Source organism: Stegastes partitus, unplaced genomic scaffold, assembly GCF_000690725.1.
Source record: "Stegastes partitus isolate 25-593 unplaced genomic scaffold, Stegastes_partitus-1.0.2 Scaffold982, whole genome shotgun sequence".
NCBI classification, from domain to species: Eukaryota; Metazoa; Chordata; class Actinopteri; family Pomacentridae; genus Stegastes; species Stegastes partitus.
Window position 1 is genome coordinate 8,339 of NW_007578713.1, and position 17,630 is coordinate 25,968.

Here is a 17,630-nt window from a genome sequence, read left to right on the forward strand (position 1 = left end):
CAAGCCACCAAGTTCTCCTCTAATTGGTTTCTGCCCCACTGAGGTGCCTCTAGTTGGTCTGAGTGCATATGAAGTAAACCTCTAGTCATACCAGAGTTTCCTTCAAGTCTGTCCGTCAAGTCTTCTTGATGGTCCAGATACTCCTCTGTTAACCCAAATGCTCCTTTTATCTGCATGACTAGAGTGCCAGTCTAACTGACCCATATGCCCTTCTAGTTTGACCACGTGGCCTTCAAGTCCACCTAAGGATCCTAGGGTGCCCTTCTTGCTTGCCATTGTCCCACTCGTGAGCCAAAGTCCTTCCTTGTTGGTGTAATGCCCTTCTGGTTATTCCAGATGTCCTTAAAGTGAACCTCTAGTTAGCTCCACTAGTTGTCCTGGTGCTCCTGTGGTTCGTCCAGATGTGTTTATAGTTAGTGTTTCTCTCGTTGATCTCCGTCTGGTTGGCCTATGTAGCCTACTGACTGTCAATGTGACTGTCTGGTGTAGTTAGTCCAAGTGCAGTTCTAGTTGGCTTTTGAAGTGCAACAAAAACATGAAGTCTTTTTGCCCTCCAGTCTGCCCTAGAGGCTCAAATGCCCACTCATGACTGTTGTAGTCAGCCATGTTGAGCTGCAAGTTCTTGCTGCTGCTCTTGTTGACTCAAGGTGCCCTTCTAGTTAGTCGGTGCCCCAGTATCTGGCCAAAGTGCACTTGAAGAGTTCATGTGCAAAAATATAAAACTCCATCTTCACAAACCTTCAGAAAACCCACTTTTCCATCATCTACCTGAGACAATATCAAACCGAAGTTATCTCTGTTTGTCAGGTCATTTCCACCAAGTCAAATCCACTCAACTTCAGTTTGATTGATTTTATCCCAAGCAAACAACAAAAAATAAGTTTTCTGAAAATCTGCAAAAATGGACAAATCTGTTTTTGAAAATGAACTCTTCATTTCTAATTGGCCTAAGTGCTCCTGATTGGTCGATGTGCCTTTCAAGTAAACCTCTAGTCAAAACCAGTTTTCTTCAAGTGTCCATCTAGTAAATTACTCCCCTCCCTAAGTGCTCTTCTTGATGGCCTAAGTGCTCCTCTCGATCCAACATCTGATCCAGCCCCTCTCTTGAGTCTAAGTGCCTGAACAGTCAACCCAAGTCCTGCTTAAACATCTCTTGAATGCCCGTCTGCTTAGTCCACTCTGGTGTGATGTAAACCCTTCCTCCTTCGTTTTAGCTCCTGTAGTCTGATCAGACCCCCGAGACTCTCAGAAACCACACAGGTGTAGATTTTCAGTAGTTTTATTGAAAAATGCCTCTTCTGTTCTCAGAAATAAATAAGAAAATAAGGCTGTGGAATTCACAATCTGCAGTTAAAACATGAAGCAGCAATACCATTTCCATAGTGTTGCACACAGGCTTCCACTGCATTCGATACTGAGAAAATGACAAGAATGACAACAACTATATTCTGGTTAAAACAAAATGAAATGTAACAAAACATGTACTAAATATACACCACAGACATGCAATTCCACCGATGGTAAAATTAGCTGTGACGGAATAAAGGAAAACTGATAAATATTAAGTCTAGAGATACAAAATGAAAGCGGTGTTTAACTGCCATAATGAAACTGAGCCGACAAAACTGAACTGAATGCAAAGGGTTATATTCAACATACTGGATCAACTGTGACAGAAAAAAAAATCTCATTTCTCATCTGATGTCCTGAAACTGTGAACAGTTTTTCTTTCCTGCGCTACCATCGCTACGTTTGTTACAATGAGTGCACTGGTCAACACTGCTGGTCAATACAAAGTCGATGCAAATATGTTACAAGCAAAAGACACAAGTGGAAAAGGAAAGCTCACAGGTTTTCATCGATTACTTTTTTTTTTCTTCAATTTTTCAAAATTTGCTCAACAACCACCCCAAAACTCCCTCCTTCCCTCCCTCTGTCCGTCCATCTAAACCCTTCACCTGCCACAAAAAGGAATATTCACATACATTTGAAGGCATTTAAAGGTATTTTCCAATAAATCTGAGGTGTCAAACCCCATTTTTTTTTTGTGTATACTTCCAACGACAAACACAGGTTGAACAAGGAAAAAAAAACAGAAAAAGAGGGCATGGCTTGTCTTATGATGTTAGCCTGTTGGATGCCTTTCTTGATAGTGATCTCTTTCGACGCTGGTTTTGCAACACCTCCTCCTCGGGGACTGGGACTACTCGGGTGTCAGGTTCAGGTGGATATCGGCCTGCTCGGAGATAGTGTTTTGGCCAGTTGAGCGTGAGTTGGCAAATTTCCTCTCAGTTTGTCTCAGCATGCACAAGAAGAACTGGTTAATGTGGAGTTTCTGTCTGGCTGATAGCTCAAGCACTGACACAGGTGGTTAGTAAAGAGCAGGGACGTGGCCACAGGGTTTCTCAGGGGGTTTCTTGTGACACAGCAGGTGGTACAGTACAATTTATTCCTGTTTGGAATACAGTTTGATCAATGGTCATCACCCATAACTGGAAGTGATGACCTTTGTGGTCCTAAGTGCCATAAAAAGTCAAAATACAACAACTAGAAATGTGACCAAATTGACTTTTTTTTTTTTTTTACGTCATATGTTGCTTCAAAGTATTGGTGAGAAAAAAAACCTGAAAATGTCACAAGAAGTAAAAAACTAGCTGCTCAGTTAGTTGTACTCACTCTAGCTAAGGGTAACTGTTAGCCTTAGCTAAAGCTGGTCACTGTTCCTATTTGTCTAACTCAGTTTGGATGCTCCTTAAGAGTTGAAGTTGTGCTATTAAAACAAGATCTGAATCTTAAAGGACAAAAAAATGCAACACCAGCTAAAGTCTGTGTAGATACTCAGTCATCAAAGTCATGGTAATCCTAAATGTTCCAGTAGAAGGCAGCTGAGCTTCTCTTTTTTTGGTTCTTGAAGACAGTTTACCTCTTGTTCAAGAGGCTTTCTCAGTTCTAAGTGACTGATGGGGAGTCTCATGTGTTCTCACTCCTAACTCCGAAGGCTCATGGCCAGGTTCTAACCCAAGACTCCCATGTCTGCACAACACTATGGGGTCTTTCACACCACTTATCGGGTACTTAGAACACAGTCCTGAGATCCCTGCCCAGACAGTTTCACCAGCATTAACACCTTGAGTCATTCCTCATGGGGCAGCGGGACAAGCATTCAGAAAGCAGGACAAATGAATCTTGGGTTGTTAAAAAACAATGAGCCTGGTGCATTGGGGGTTAGAATTCGAACCAGGGACTCCCCATCAGTCAGCTGGAACTAAGGGAAGCCTCCTTGATGAGATGAAACATCTGTCGTCTACTGGAACACAATATAAACTAGTCCTGATGAAAGCTGACTAGGCTACTTCTGGCCCTGGAGAACCTAAGAGGGTTGTTAAACCTGCAGTGTGGAACTGAAAGATTTACCTGGAGCCAATAAACGTAATTACTAGTGCGTTAACTTGCTTGTTTTCAATGTAACTATACTTTAAAAGTTCCACACTCCAGCTTTAAATCAGTATTGTCAGTTTAAAGTACACGTTAAGTGATGAGTCGATCTCAGGTTTTGATTGAATTAATCAATCAAATGTTCAAGTCATTTTTTACAACAAAAAAAAGTTAAATATTAATTTAACTTCCTGCTTCTCAACAGTGAAAATTTGCTTTTTTTTTGTACTCATTTCATAGGGAACAATTAGGAAATTTTCACTCTTCAATAACAACTGGGCAAACTCCATCTGCTATCACGCTACCAGATGGAGTTCTTGGTAATATTTTCTCAAAACTACAGAATTTCTCAAGCATGCATCTTATAGACTGTTATTGGTTGGGCCACCACCAAATCAGATTTAGTGACTGTGGGATCAGGTCACCCAAGGCCCCCTTGGACACGCCCCTGGTGACATTGCAGTTCATTAATGTTCTCTCTTTGTACTGATGTTAAAAGTTCAGGTGTTAGTCTGATTACAGAGTCAGGTGACTTTACAACACAGGAAATACCAACACTGCCATTTCTCCACAAATCTTTCATTTACAAATTAAAACAAAACATTTCTACATAAAGATCAAGTACGAGTTCTTCTACCATCAACCTGGAGAGACTTCTTTGGGATTGCATTGTTAGCAGTTTATACCATACAGAAACGGTATAGGTGGTTTGGGGAGAAATGTCAAATAAAACCAATAAAAAAGGAAAGTGAATTGTTTTTTTGTTTTTTACATAAAGTGGTAAATCTAAAACTCCAGGGTCACATGTGCAGAAGTGGTTCAGTATGGCCCTGAGCAGTTTAAAACAGCTACAGACACATGGGCAGGAAAATAAAAAATAATAAAAAAAGGCGGTTTTGTTGGCATTCGGCAAGCAGCAGGTTGTTGTTTGCAAGGCACAAGCTTTAAAACTACAGATGTTAAAGAGTGGATTTAGTGGACTGGATTCAAACATCATTTACAAGGCACACATTAGTTTATTTACATGTCACATGGAGAGAAATGCTGTTAACAGAGTTGTTGTTGCTGCTGCTGCTGTTGCTGGTGATGCTGCGGTGGCTGCACTGGTTTCTCTGTTACAAATCCACCTTTGTTAGTATTTGTTTGGGTTGTTTGTTGTTGTTGTTTGGTGCATGCTCCTCCACTCAACTCAAGGTTTCTTTGTTTGGTCTTTGGCTTCAAGATGCAAACAGGCCACTAAACAGGTCGGTGCCATCACCGCTGCTGCTGGTGCTGTTTTGTTCTACTGGCTGTGAGTCGTTGTTAGTACTGGTTCCCTCTTTGTTGTTGTTGTTTTTCAGCACAGTTTGTTAATTGTTTCCTTTGGCGGTTATCCTTTAAACAGCTCTAGAGTGTGTGAGCAAGTGTTTCAGTTACAGGACTTTTGTTTTTTTCAGGAAGTCAGTGAAAGCAGCACAGGTGGCATAACAAGTCTACTATGGTGAACCTGAAACAGGCCAAAGAGGATGGAAGGTGTCAGTCAGGTCAAAGCAGGAGACAGTGGATAAACAACTTCTACGTGTCTCTAATGATTAGTGACTACAAGTTTCATACATGCATTACACCTCAGACATTTTGGGAAATACACATCTTCCTGTGTAAACCAGAGTCAGATGAGTTTCAGTTTCTTTTGTGTCCACTGCAGACACAGGAGGTCCACGATGTGTTAGCCAAGCTTAGCAAAAACCCTGGAAGTAGTTTCAAACTGAATGTGAACGTCTCTTTGCTGCTGCCATCTGAACTCGTGATCACTTTTCACTGTTGTTGTCGGCCAGCTGCTGCAACCGCTCACTCTTCAAAAGCACCTTTGAGCCCTGATTACACTTCTGTGCGAAGAAGCACATGGACAGCTGTGGACACGATGGACACCGAGATGTTGCTAATATACAGGTTGCTACTCCATGGGAGTCTGGTTGGAGATTTCTGTTGCAGTAGGTCCATACGTGTACAGTACTGTACAGCATGCACACTGAAATGCACACAACGTGTCTGCAAGCAGCTTTACCTCAGTCAAAGGTAATTTAGGTACCGATAAAAAATGAAATCTAGCGTTAAAGGAATCTTACTTTCTGTCAGTTTGTTCCAGCTTTCTGATTTAATGTGGCGGTACATGAAAGTTGTTGTATCGTGTGTATTTTACCTTCACTGTGTACCTTTGAGGAATATAAAGTTTAGTTTCCTGTAAAACTTTCCAGTTTAATTAAACAAAAGAAATGTGTTAATAAAGTTGTCATATGTTAAATGTTGTATCAACAGCTGTCCATGAACTTTACCACCATGAAACAGTCATAAGGCCAAACGAAAATTTCAAGCGTTAATCTAAATAAACTTGTGTATTCTGTGTACAAATCGATGCCACCCTACATACAGACCTCACAGTGACTGTCAAAGTGGTAAGTAGCTGGTTAGTTCATCAGACATCAGGCAGCTTTGGATGTATTAAGTACTTCTCTTTTGATAAACTTCCTGTTTTTGTTATGCTAAGTTAATCACGTCCTGGACCCAAACTCATCTGATTCAGGGGAGAACAGAAAAAAGTGCATCTCCTAAAATGTGATATTTTTGATCCCAGATTAGAAACAGTAGTTGTACAGTTCTGTTTACGTACCTCCGTATCCTTGCCCATTGTAAGGAATACCAACACACTGAGAAGAGTCGCAGTATCCAGCAGGTCCAGGAGGCCCGCGGATTCCAGCGTAGCCTGGACGTCCAGGTGGACCGCGAGGTCCAGCAGAGCCTGGTGTTCCTGGGGATCCTGTCCTGCTTTCTCCTGGTGGACCTGGAGGAAAAAAAAAAAAAAGATAGAAATGATGCAGTTACATGTGTGTTTAATTGTCAGTATGTCGTCTGTGAAGATATCATGACTTCTCTAAATGCTAACATGAAGGAACTGGACTTTCTTAAAGAAGCTTCAGCTGTCATCTGAAAGGCTTCTTCAGGTCTGAGACTTGTTTAAGTCACATGTGATTAGGGTTAATTAGGGTCAACTGAGTTGGTCTCATTGCTGCATTGAAGTGAGGACGCTACATTACTCTCCTTATGCCTGTTTGTCCTCAGGGTGGATGTATACATCAGCATGATCCATCGCAAACTATCAAACTATATCAATAAAGGTTGCTCACACTGAGTGTGATTTTTTTCATTTTATCACATTCTTCAGAGCTTTTCATCTTTTTTCTTCCTTTTTTAAGCAAAAATACAAAAAATGGATGCTTTCCTGTGTGACATGATACCAAACGGAATATCTCTGGATTATGGAATGTTGGCTAGGTAACGCTGAATGTCATCTCCATGAGGTTTAGGAAACTACTATTATTTTCTGACATTTTACAGACAGACGGATTAATGGAGAGACAACATTAATCAAGAAGGATTAATGCAGACAAGAGAGGATCGATAATGAAAATAGCAGCTGTATCTCTGTATTCTACAACCCCAACTTGTAGCAGGAACCCAAACTAAAGGAGAACTGCTTAAAATACATCGAGCAGATATAAAGATTAATTTGTTGAAATGGTGCAGAGCGAACTGATGCAGACAGAAACACACTTTGACATTTTATCAGGTGTAGAAGCTTTAACGGAGCACCGAGGCTCAACGTGGCCGTACTCCATGTGGTTCAGTGTTTTTATCATTCCAACTATAGAAACCTGTTTATGACTCTTGTTATTTGATTAATTTAGAGAGATGAATTCATTTTATTATATTGTTGTAAAACTGCCTCCGTAAAAACTCCAGGCAGTGTTTTATGATCTTTGAACTAAACAGATAATTATGGCTCAGTATTATCGCGGCGCTCAACTCCAGCTGGAAACATAACAAATGTAGCTGCTGCTGACAGTCTCGGGCACAACGTTTGGAACAGAAAAATAAAAAGTAAACTATGAGGGGAAAAAGAAGCAGGATTTGCTGATCCTTTTTCCTCCTCTGCGTTATGTCTAGACTTGGACAAAGCCGGCTTGGAAAGTTTCCTGACCGGCTGTCTCCTCCTCACCCTCCTCAGCATGTGTTGTGAATGAGGATCTTCCTCCTTTTCCAACTCCGACCTGTTAGACTCACACAACGGACTTTTCTTCTGCTTCTGTCCGACAGGCTGGATTGTTTTAGAGTTGGGAGGTTGTAGTTGGAGTGCTGGATTACAGAAGGACTGGATGATAAGTAATTAGATGGACATGGTGACTTTGGGTTTTGTGCTTGTCGAGTTTTGGAATTGACATCCTGATAGTTTTTTAAGGTTGCATTTAACTTTAACTCTGTTCTGAACATTAAAGGTACAGCCACACAGCTCCATCTGGTTGAGTCACCCTTTAAAGAGTAACTACACCTTCAAAGTCTACAAGAAGCCTCCTACACAGCTGCTAATCCACAATAATATAAATCATAGCCATTTTAACTATTTCTAACCAACAATGAAACTTTATTTGGTGAAACCACATTAGACAGGAATTGTAACTCCATGTCTGGGTTTGGGTTTAGACCTTTAAAGAAATGAAGCAGAAAAGAGGGTGCATGTTGGCCGGACACATGGAGCTGATATTCAGAGCCAGCAGCCAAGTGAAGCTGCTAGAAAGAGTCTGATGGAGCTTTGACAATCTGTGTATCATTTGTTCTTTGGAAACTGAAAAAAACATTTGTTATTATGTTATTCATTTATAAATCCAAAATAAAAACCCCCATAAAAGCTTGTTTTTCATACTTTTGATTTTATGCTCTCGTCAAAAATACAAAATAGAGAAATGGGTCACAGACGATATTTATTCTGACTAAAAGTTGCTGACTTCTTTGCGTGCAGCAATAAGCTGGGACGATCACGCTGCTTGACTTAATATAGTGAATATAAGCTTGAATGCTTTATGAGTATTTTGTGAAATGCCACATTTAAAGTCTTTACTTGTGTGAACATACTTAACATAACTTTTATAAGAAACAGGGAGTTTAATGCTGCCATGAGACAGACTGTGGGCAGCGACACAAACAATCGAGTTTCACGTGTGTTAAGATGTTATCGGTCATCTTACAACAAGGTCCAAACTGAAGTCATAACAACAGAGTTCTTGTTATATCTTCAATAATAACACACTTCTTACTTTGTTATAGCGTGAAATGTATCATATTACAATGTGATAACTTAAAAATGCAGATAAAGGACAAATTGAGGAAAATTGATCATTTACACACTTTGATGAACATCTACTTCATGTCTGGATTGAGACATAACAAGATGATATTGTTTTAAGTCAGTGAGGAGTCAGCTGGACACCGACCTCCAGAGGGTCAGACTCATTCTTCTTCTATAGTAGCCGCCTGTATTGTAACAGTCTTTGTCGAGTAATCAAGTTTTGTACAGGAGCAGTGATACAATGGCTTAATATAATGGCTGCCATAGTCAGAGGTTAACGTATGAAGCAGACTGCAGAGTCATGCCTATTTCATAGTTAGGGAACGACAAGAGGATTCACCTGAACTCATTTTGTTTTTACAGAGTTACTATATTAACATATGTGATTATGCTTGTAGCACTAAAAACAAGAGTGTGCAGCTCCTTTTTATACGTCTTCAGAATAACTTTTTAATAACCCGTATTTGTTAGTTGATTATCTCTTGCTTCTGTTCTGTGGCAAGTTTATCAAGTCGCTTTATAGAAGACATGACAAATTGATTATTGAGTAAAAGCTACATGTAGTGCTTTGATTTCTAAACTTCATATTTTCTGTCAGCCTGCAGTCCTGGATCGGACCAACCGTTTTTTAGGTTTTTAGTTTATATCTTGACTTGAGACGTACCTGCAGGCCCCCTTGGTCCTTTCTGTCCGAGTCCTGAAGTTCCTCGATCACCTTTCTCTCCTGCGGGACCTGAAGGTAAAACACAGAATCAATAATGCTGTAGTTACTGATCAAAATGTTTTCTACCAGTTTAGCCCCTAAATGAACACGAGGTACTCCTTAACCATTGTGATCAGAGGCCAAATTTAAAATCAGGTTGAGCTGCTCACGACTGAGCCTAAAGGCTTCTTTTTGACTAAAAAAAAGATTAAAAATGTAGCTTATACAGACTTCAGAGTTTAGCAGTGAAACTCATGAACAGCTGGATGGATATCACAGGACTGACTTGTCCAACTAAGAACACTTGGCCTTAAAACCTCCTGTGGGTGCTTCCTCTGTACGGTAAGTGTCATTGTTCTGCTGCACTGTATATAAAGAGACAGACACTGTTCATCTACCCTAAAGCTCGAGCTGAGACTCGATACTACAAACACTTTTCTCCTCTAATCCACTGCACTACAGCACAAAGCCAAAACAATAAAAAACATGTCACTTACAGCTAGAAAGCATCAGCAGCACTGTAAGTGTCAGATGTTGGTATTTGTCTGCACAAACTCCAGCGTGTTTACTGCTGTTGGCAACGAGCACTTGTTCTTATCCTTGAAGTGCAGTAATGGTTTTCTAGTGGTGTCAGTGATGTGAAGTATCTGAGCTCCTACTTCAGATCAGCCTCCATCTCTAGTATAGGCTGGCGTTGTCTTGGGAACATGTCCTCTCTCAACCGTTACTGTTACTAGCAGCAAAACATGACTACATATTTTTGCTCCCTCTCTTTTCATGTCATTTTATAATATTGTACTTTATACAGCGGACATAAATATTGCATACTTTATAATTCAAAACAAGAGTTTATAGAATACGGTGCTAAGTAGGCTAATTGATCACCAAACTATTTGGATATGATTTAGTTCAGTTTTCAAGAGAAAATGTCAAACATTTCATAGAACCAGCCTAATGACTTAACTTTATTTTTTAATAAAGTTGAGGTTTGAACTGCTCAGTGACTACATTTGTCATTATTTTCTGAATTCTTACAAAGCAATGAACTCACTCTTCAAGAAAACAATATGCAGGCTAATGTTTAAGATCAAGCCTTAAATAAATAAAGAATCATCAGTCGCAGCAGTTTATTAGATAGTTAAAAATGATCTCCATCTACACCTGCTTTTAAATGACTGCTTAAGAAACTGGTTGGTTCTTTTGCTCATTCTTGAAGTACATTTCTACTGAAGGACTTCTAGAACTTGGAGCAGATTTGCATTATGGTACTGGCACCTTCTGCCTCAATCAGGAGTGAAAATCAGAGATGAGTGATGGAGGCCAGCCTCTTTAACATCTTGTGATGGTTTAGTGCATTTTAAACAAACCTGCAGCAGAACAAATAATCACTGTTTGGCTGCCTGTGTTTCACTTGTAGAAATCATTTGAGTCAAGGTTTATTTAACTCCCTGCATTGATAATGTGAGTCCATTTACTATGTAGCACATAGAAAGGGTCGTACCTCTCTCTCCCTGCTGGCCTGGTAATCCAGGACTTCCAGGGAAACCGTTCCTTCCTGCGGCGCCCACCTCTCCACGGGGTCCCTGCCTGCCGGGAGGTCCGGGAGGCCCTGCAGGGCCCGGGCTATTGCTGCGGTACATGCCGTTGGGGATCTGGTTCAGTAATGTGTTGACGCGAGTCATTTGTTCTGAAACATCAGAGAGCAAAAAGGAGCATTACAACAAACGCACACAGTCAGTGGCACACTTACTGAGTCATGAAAGACGAGGTGCAGTTTACAGTCTGGCTGCCAGAACAACCTCCAAATTAAGTTCAGGGAAAAAAAACAAAATCTGCTTCTTTTAACCATGCATATTTGTATTGTTGATCCTGAGTCTCAAATGGAAAGAACTTTGGGTGAACTTGCTTTAAATGTGCTGTATAAATAAAGGTGACTTACCATTGACTAACTGCACACACACTTGTCTGGCAATGGATCGCATCATGTTCTGAGGAGCAAAGTCGCCCTGAGTGCAGAGAAGGAGGGTTCAAAATTAATTTACATAAATGGTTTTATTCCAGAGTGCTAGTTTTTAGGAAACTGTTGCCTGACGTTCTTCAACTCTATGAAACATTCCTGTAAAGCTTAGTAGCTCCGAATAAAGCTACTAATGTAGTTTACTCAACTCCCCTTATCATGCATTTCCAATATTTTTATTCCCCACTTGCTTTCTGTATTAATGTGTCCATCTGTTCAGCTTCACATGTATCTGGACAATTCTGAACTTTATTTCCCATGAGTACTAGCATAAAAAAACACAGGTGTACCCTATCTGGTGTTGTAATAACCCCTTAGGTTTCCTTCAGTCAAACATTTGCCCTGATAAAGGATGGACAACTTTGCTCTTTGATGAAATACTGAAAAAAACATTTTATGATTTAGACATCCAGCAATGTATCATGAGTGCAGTGACCCTTGTAAATATAAATACAGCAGGTCATCAGGCTCAATGTTGAGTCACAGAATCTTATTTTCTCAATAATTTAACACAATCTGTGACATCTGTTTTGTTTCAAATCAGCTGAACTCATTTCTAGAAAATTCATGAAACACAGGAGACTGCAGTGTGGAGATCTTTTCCTGTTTTCATCAGCCTGACTGCCTCGTTAATATATTTTGCAGCATTGTTGCCAAAGTGAGTTAAGAATACTTCATGTCTACTCACTCTCTCTCCTTTGTCTCCCTTGGGACCTAGAGCACCCTGAAACAAGAAAAACAGAACTGTGGACACCATTCAACCACAACATGCTGCTGACTAAACACACATTTGTGCCCTGAAAGCAAAGACACTTACAGGGACTCCAGAGTCGCCGGGATTTCCTGGTTTTCCTGCAGGACCTGGTATTCCAGGAGATCCTGGAGGTCCCTGCAAGGAAATAAAGAAAACCAGTCAAACATCAGAAAACAGTAGCACTGGACCAGAAGACTAATTAAGAAAAGCTTTTTCTCATGATTCTCAAAAAAGTCAAAGCCCTTTGATCTGTATGATCGTCTGTGGTGATATATCTGAAGTTAAAGAATCCTTTTTGTGATCAGTGAATATGTGCCACCAGCTTGTTAATCTGAGTGGAAAACATTCCCTCCTTTGTAAAACTGCTGCCAGTTTGACCTTGAGCAGGACACTGAAGATGAAACTGTTCAGGTTTACGTGCCGTGCAGCTCCCAGGTGTACATATTTGACACCATTAAAAGTCTTACCATGGGCCCTGCGGGGCCTCTGGGTCCGGCCGGTCCTTCCTTTCCTTGTGGACCCTGGAAATACAAGATCGGGATTGAAAACCTGAACCAATCCTGTTCATGTTTAAAGAATTCAGAATGCATGGTTGCCATTAATACCAGCCTGTGTGCACTCACCCTCACTCCAGCTGCTCCAATGGGGCCGACAGCACCAGGAGGACCCGATGAACCCTGCAAACGCAGGACAACATCCCAAATCAAAGCCTGTCATACTTTCTGTCTCCTGCAGCACAGAGATCCCCCTTCTGCTCCGATCGACCAACTCGAACTGGTTTGTTTCAGCGCCGGATTTCTGCGTGTTGACCAGTAAATCTCATTTTTTTCGCTCATTTGCTCAGAAACCCTGCTCACTATTTTTATTGTCAGTCCTCTCTGGTCTTTGATGCCTTGGCATAAGATTTACAAGGAACAAAATATATTCCAGATCCGTTTTATTGGCCATTATAAACCAGGGCCCGCGTGGTCTGCAAGTCATTAAATGCATGTTGCCATAGCATCTGCTCCAACATGGTCACCTGCAGCCCGTTGCTCCATCAACACCTTCCACGTGGAGATACACTCAGCAGCTTTGTTTTACTGGAATAAAGTGCTGATTAGCCACTCTCAGTCATGAGCGTGCAGCTTTGTGGGGCCTTGCATGAAGGCTGCAGCTGCTCTGTAACTGAAAGGTCACAGGTTTGATTCCCACAACACGTTCCAGTGTCCTTGAGCAAAATCTGCTTGATGAGCAGGAAGTTAAATTGCTCCAGTCTGTTAACAGGTTGAGCTTTAACGGGTGGAAACATTTGTTGTAGAAACTAGCTGAGTAAAACTTGGTGGGTGGCACCGGAAAAATGCCGATGATTAGGTCAAATAGCCAGTATCCCTTATCAGTAGTCAGTAAATGTGTTATTTCAGTTAATAGTTAATTTATTTTTATTTTTTTTGGGAGAAAAAAAACATTTAATTCTAGATTTCAGCTTTTTACTTTTGAATATATTCTGGTTACTTCCATACACTTTAACAGTAAACTGAATATCTCTGAGTTGTGGACAAAACAAGGCATTTGAGGACGTCATCCTGGGCTTTTGGAAAAACTGATGGACATTTTTCACTTTTTTCTGACACTGTATAGGCCAAACAACGAATCGATTATGAGAGAAAACAATTCATAGATGAATCAGCAATGAAAGTGATCGTGAGCTGTAGCCCTAATATTAGCAGAGATGCTCTCTTTTTAACAACATGTCACCAGCCCTTATTCTTTGGCCGGTCTATCAGTTAGCTAACCTGCGCTCTGAAAACCTGTGACTCTTCTGTCTCGCCCACCGACCAGCTGCCTCCGCCGCAGCTCTTCTTCTGAGGAACTTCTGTGCAGTTAAAACTGTAACCTGAAGCACTGAAAGCTGTCTCCGCATTAGAGAGGGCAATTCTTTTGAAATCCTCTAAAGGTCGAACTCGAAGATGCAAACAAACAGTAATTTACAGGTCAGCCGAGGGCACCAGCAAGGCTCAGTATTTGCTTGTCCCTATGAACAGCTTTCACAGATTGTCTCTCCACACAAAGATCACTGGACTCTGAGTGACAGAAAACGCTGAAGGCCTGGAGGAACCTGATCATAGGTTTTAAGGTGTTTTAGGCGTCGTCTGCCCTGTTATGATCTCAGCTGCAGTCTAATCTTAATGTGATCAGACCTTTAACCTTTGCTCTGTGTCATCACTCTTAACCTTATGTGTTCTTACCCTGCACAAATAATGAGTTGTCTTCTTTATCGTGCTGTAATGACGCTGCAGTATTCATCATTAAGGCATCAGTTAAAGAGACCAGCTTTGACATAAATGGATTAAACTCTGACTTCTACCTTCTTTTCACCTCATAAAACTTACATATGAGGTGCTTCATTCCAGAGAGATATGAAAGCGCTACCTGATATTTGTAACTCAATATCTCAAAAACACAGACAGTTTCATTCTGTTCTGAGCTCTCAGGATGACTCAGAGCTCCAACGGTGACCCGTGATGTTCTTTGTTTTGTGCCAACGAAGCTTAGGTGTCATTTTCTTCTTCCAGTTCCTTATGTATTCCCAGATAAAACAAACTGCATTAAGAGTAGGATGTAGCATCTGACCGGGGGCCGACACTTAACCAGCGCCATTAATCAAGGCGACTTGTTCTTGGCTCCCTCCGTGCAGAAATTTAATTTAAAAGTAATATTCAGAAACCTGCTGCCTCTTTTTACTCTCTGGATCCTCCCCAGCTGGAATAGCAGCGTGCAGCCACATGGCCACACAGCAGAGCGGTAGTCAAAACTGGAATTATCCCCGTTTCCTGTTTTAAATACACAAACAGAAATCTTTTTTTTTTCTTCTTCTTTTTAAAGCGAGAGCTGCACTTACTTTCTGTCCAGGTAAGCCTGAGTCACCAGGGTCTCCCTTTGGTCCAGGACGGCCCTGAAGGCAGAAAACAACATGAATGAATGAACACCATGGATGACAGCAACAGAACATTTAGAGAACAGACACTGGAAAAGACTGGCGGTAATATAAACACACAGATGGAGCTGTGATAAATGCAGGATTGGATTTATTCACTGGTGGCACGAGGACTTAAATGCACTAAAAAATGCATTTGATCACAGAGTTTGATCCATTTTGGATCTGGTCACTGCTTGGCAAGAACACCAGAATAGTAAAGCACAAATTAAGAATGACTGAAACAGTTTTAAACCAATATGAAGGTGTACATATGAACATAAGTTTGCTGTAAGTTTGTCTCCTGTTCATACTGGCTGCTCTAATGCAGTTTCGGTGTCAATGATAGGGAACAAAATTCACAGTCTTTTGCTTTGTGGAAAAATATTGATTATCTGAAGTTAGTGTGAGGCTTTGGCAGTCTGGGATCAAGGGAGTATCTTTCCAAAATACAGTATTCTGTCTGCAGTGGAAGGAATCTGACACTAACAGCTGGATTAGGGTCTCCCAGAATCTGACCCAGAATGTGTTTGTAGACGATCCGAACAGCCGCACTAGAAGTTGGAACGGATAGTTGGCTGTTGCAGACGTTGAGGGAAGGAGGAAGCATGATGTTGTTTAAAAATGGGGATAACGCCACATATTTTTTTCTCCAGGGAGACTCTGAGAGTGTTGTACTGAGCTGTTCGCATATAAAGTTGAGTAACAAACGCCGCTCTCTAACCTCCACACTGCTGGCCAATCACAGAAGTAGTACATGTTCGATCATCACTTTCACAAAGTCAGAGGTAAAAGGCGACACTGAACCCCGAGTCCAAACCTCAGAAATATGTGGAGGAGGTTTCCAATGCCATCAGCCCATCTGATATTCACTTTAGATATGCCATCAATCTAGATTAAAGACTTTGGAAGATACTTTAGGAAAATTTGTTTAACTGACAAATCTCTACTTGGACTTATTTGTCTTCCCTGTTTTTTTTTTTCTTCAGCAAATCAGCAAAGAACAAATTTCTGGTCACTACTGGCCAGCAGTGACTTGCTTCCTCAAAGTGATAAACATCGTAAATGAAGGCTAATCTTGTGTCAGATGTCAGATTAATGTGCTGTCTGCGGGCAAAACATCTTTTCTAGAGTGAAAAGCAACAATAACCATGTGACTGGCTGTTTTTTTTTTTTAAATCAGTGTGAGTCTTTCCCACAGAAATAATTTAGTGGTTTGAGCCATGTCAGTCCTCCAGTTAAACTTTGATTTGTGTCTTATCAATGGTTAAATGTATCTACTGCACAAATCTGAATTCAGCTGTCTAAATAAAACAGCTTATATGAAAAAGAAGGTGTAAATTCATTCAGCTAGTGTTTCACATCTTCTGCTGCTCATCTCATTTAAACATCATGAACATCATGACTACAGATCTTTGAACTGAGGGCTGAAATAATTTAATCAGCTGATCAGAGATTTAAATTTGTTTTATCCTAGATGATTCAGATTTGACAAAAATCTAACAAGCTCCAACCTATCTTAGTTTTTGCTCCCCAAAATCTCTCTAAAAATCCAGCTGTCAAAATCTAGATGACAGAACATCTGAGGTGACAAAATATGCTCATGTGTTTTACCTTCATTTATTCCTGTACGCTTAGTAGTAAGTAGACTTTACATGCCAGTTATTTTGTGTGGCTTTTTTTTTGCCCGGCATTTTGCCTCCAAGACATAAATGATGATAATCTGGAGACAAGCTTCATCAATCAGACTTTTTAGGCGAAAATATGAATTTGTAAACTATACAGTGACTTACAGTCAGTAAGCAACTCAAACAATACAATCAAACTAAGATCAAGCAGAGGACTTTTTAAAGTCTATTAATATTCATTTTCTAGGAATAAATATGGAAGATTTTTTCGTTATTAAAGACACAAATGCTGGAGCTACCATAAAACTGTTTATCAGCAGAATTGTGCTCCCTCAGCCTCTTAAAACCAAACCTACAGCCTTGACCAATCAGACGTTTTAAAACCTTAATCTGCAAAGTAACTGGGAAGAACAGCTGTCAGACAAATGGAGTAAGAAGCAGCAGAAAATGTACAGGACTTATGCACTTAGTTACTTTCCATGAGTGTCTATCTGGTGTAACCTATCTGGAGACAGAAGGAGGGAACATCTCAGTTTAATCCGGGTACATCTCCTCTCCGAGATGGAAATCCAAGCGGAGATTTATTACCATTCAATGATATGACGGCTTTGGGTCTTCTTGGTATCGCTTCTTTCCCTCAGACATGAAAGAATGTGAGTCTCTGCCACAGATACTCCCCAGCTTGTAAATTCCCTCACTGATAAATCGCCAAATAATCCCGACATGACTGTGTGTGTGTGTGTGTGTGGGTGTTCGTGTTAGGTGTGTTTAGACGTACAGCCTCTCCTGGAATCGACATCCCGCTTGGTCCTTGAGGTCCGGGAAGACCCATGGGCCCAGGTGGTCCGATATCTCCTCGCAGCCCCATTGGTCCCTGTGAAATACAAAAAGAAGGTCAGATAAGAAATATTTAAACACAGGAGGAGTTTGTTGTTGATATGTGCTGATAGCTCTCGTCCCAGTTCAAGTATGCTACTGT

The 17,630-nt window shown here is 40.8% G+C and overlaps 1 protein-coding gene across 3 annotated transcripts in view; it reads right to left on the bottom strand.

Annotated features, from left to right (window-relative positions):
• Window positions 1-1,263: 1,263 nt before the first annotated feature.
• Window positions 1,264-17,630, bottom strand: part of LOC103366807 (collagen alpha-1(XII) chain-like) — a 154,064-nt gene continuing 137,697 nt past the window's right edge. For 2 of the 3 annotated variants that reach the window (XM_008294637.1, XM_008294636.1), the window contains 11 exons: window positions 17,430-17,525; window positions 14,949-15,002; window positions 12,691-12,744; window positions 12,535-12,588; window positions 12,131-12,202; window positions 12,002-12,037; window positions 11,236-11,302; window positions 10,798-10,983; window positions 9,258-9,326; window positions 6,083-6,253; window positions 1,264-2,236 (listed from right to left, as the gene is read on the bottom strand). In XM_008294637.1, the coding sequence (XP_008292859.1) occupies window positions 2,118-2,236; window positions 6,083-6,253; window positions 9,258-9,326; window positions 10,798-10,983; window positions 11,236-11,302; window positions 12,002-12,037; window positions 12,131-12,202; window positions 12,535-12,588; window positions 12,691-12,744; window positions 14,949-15,002; window positions 17,430-17,525 (978 nt within the window). In that variant the 3' untranslated portion in view covers window positions 1,264-2,117. Of the gene's footprint in view, window positions 2,237-3,461; window positions 4,922-6,082; window positions 6,254-9,257; window positions 9,327-10,797; window positions 10,984-11,235; window positions 11,303-12,001; window positions 12,038-12,130; window positions 12,203-12,534; window positions 12,589-12,690; window positions 12,745-14,948; window positions 15,003-17,429; window positions 17,526-17,630 lie in introns of those variants that run through there. The other variant, XM_008294638.1, reaches the window with a different exon arrangement.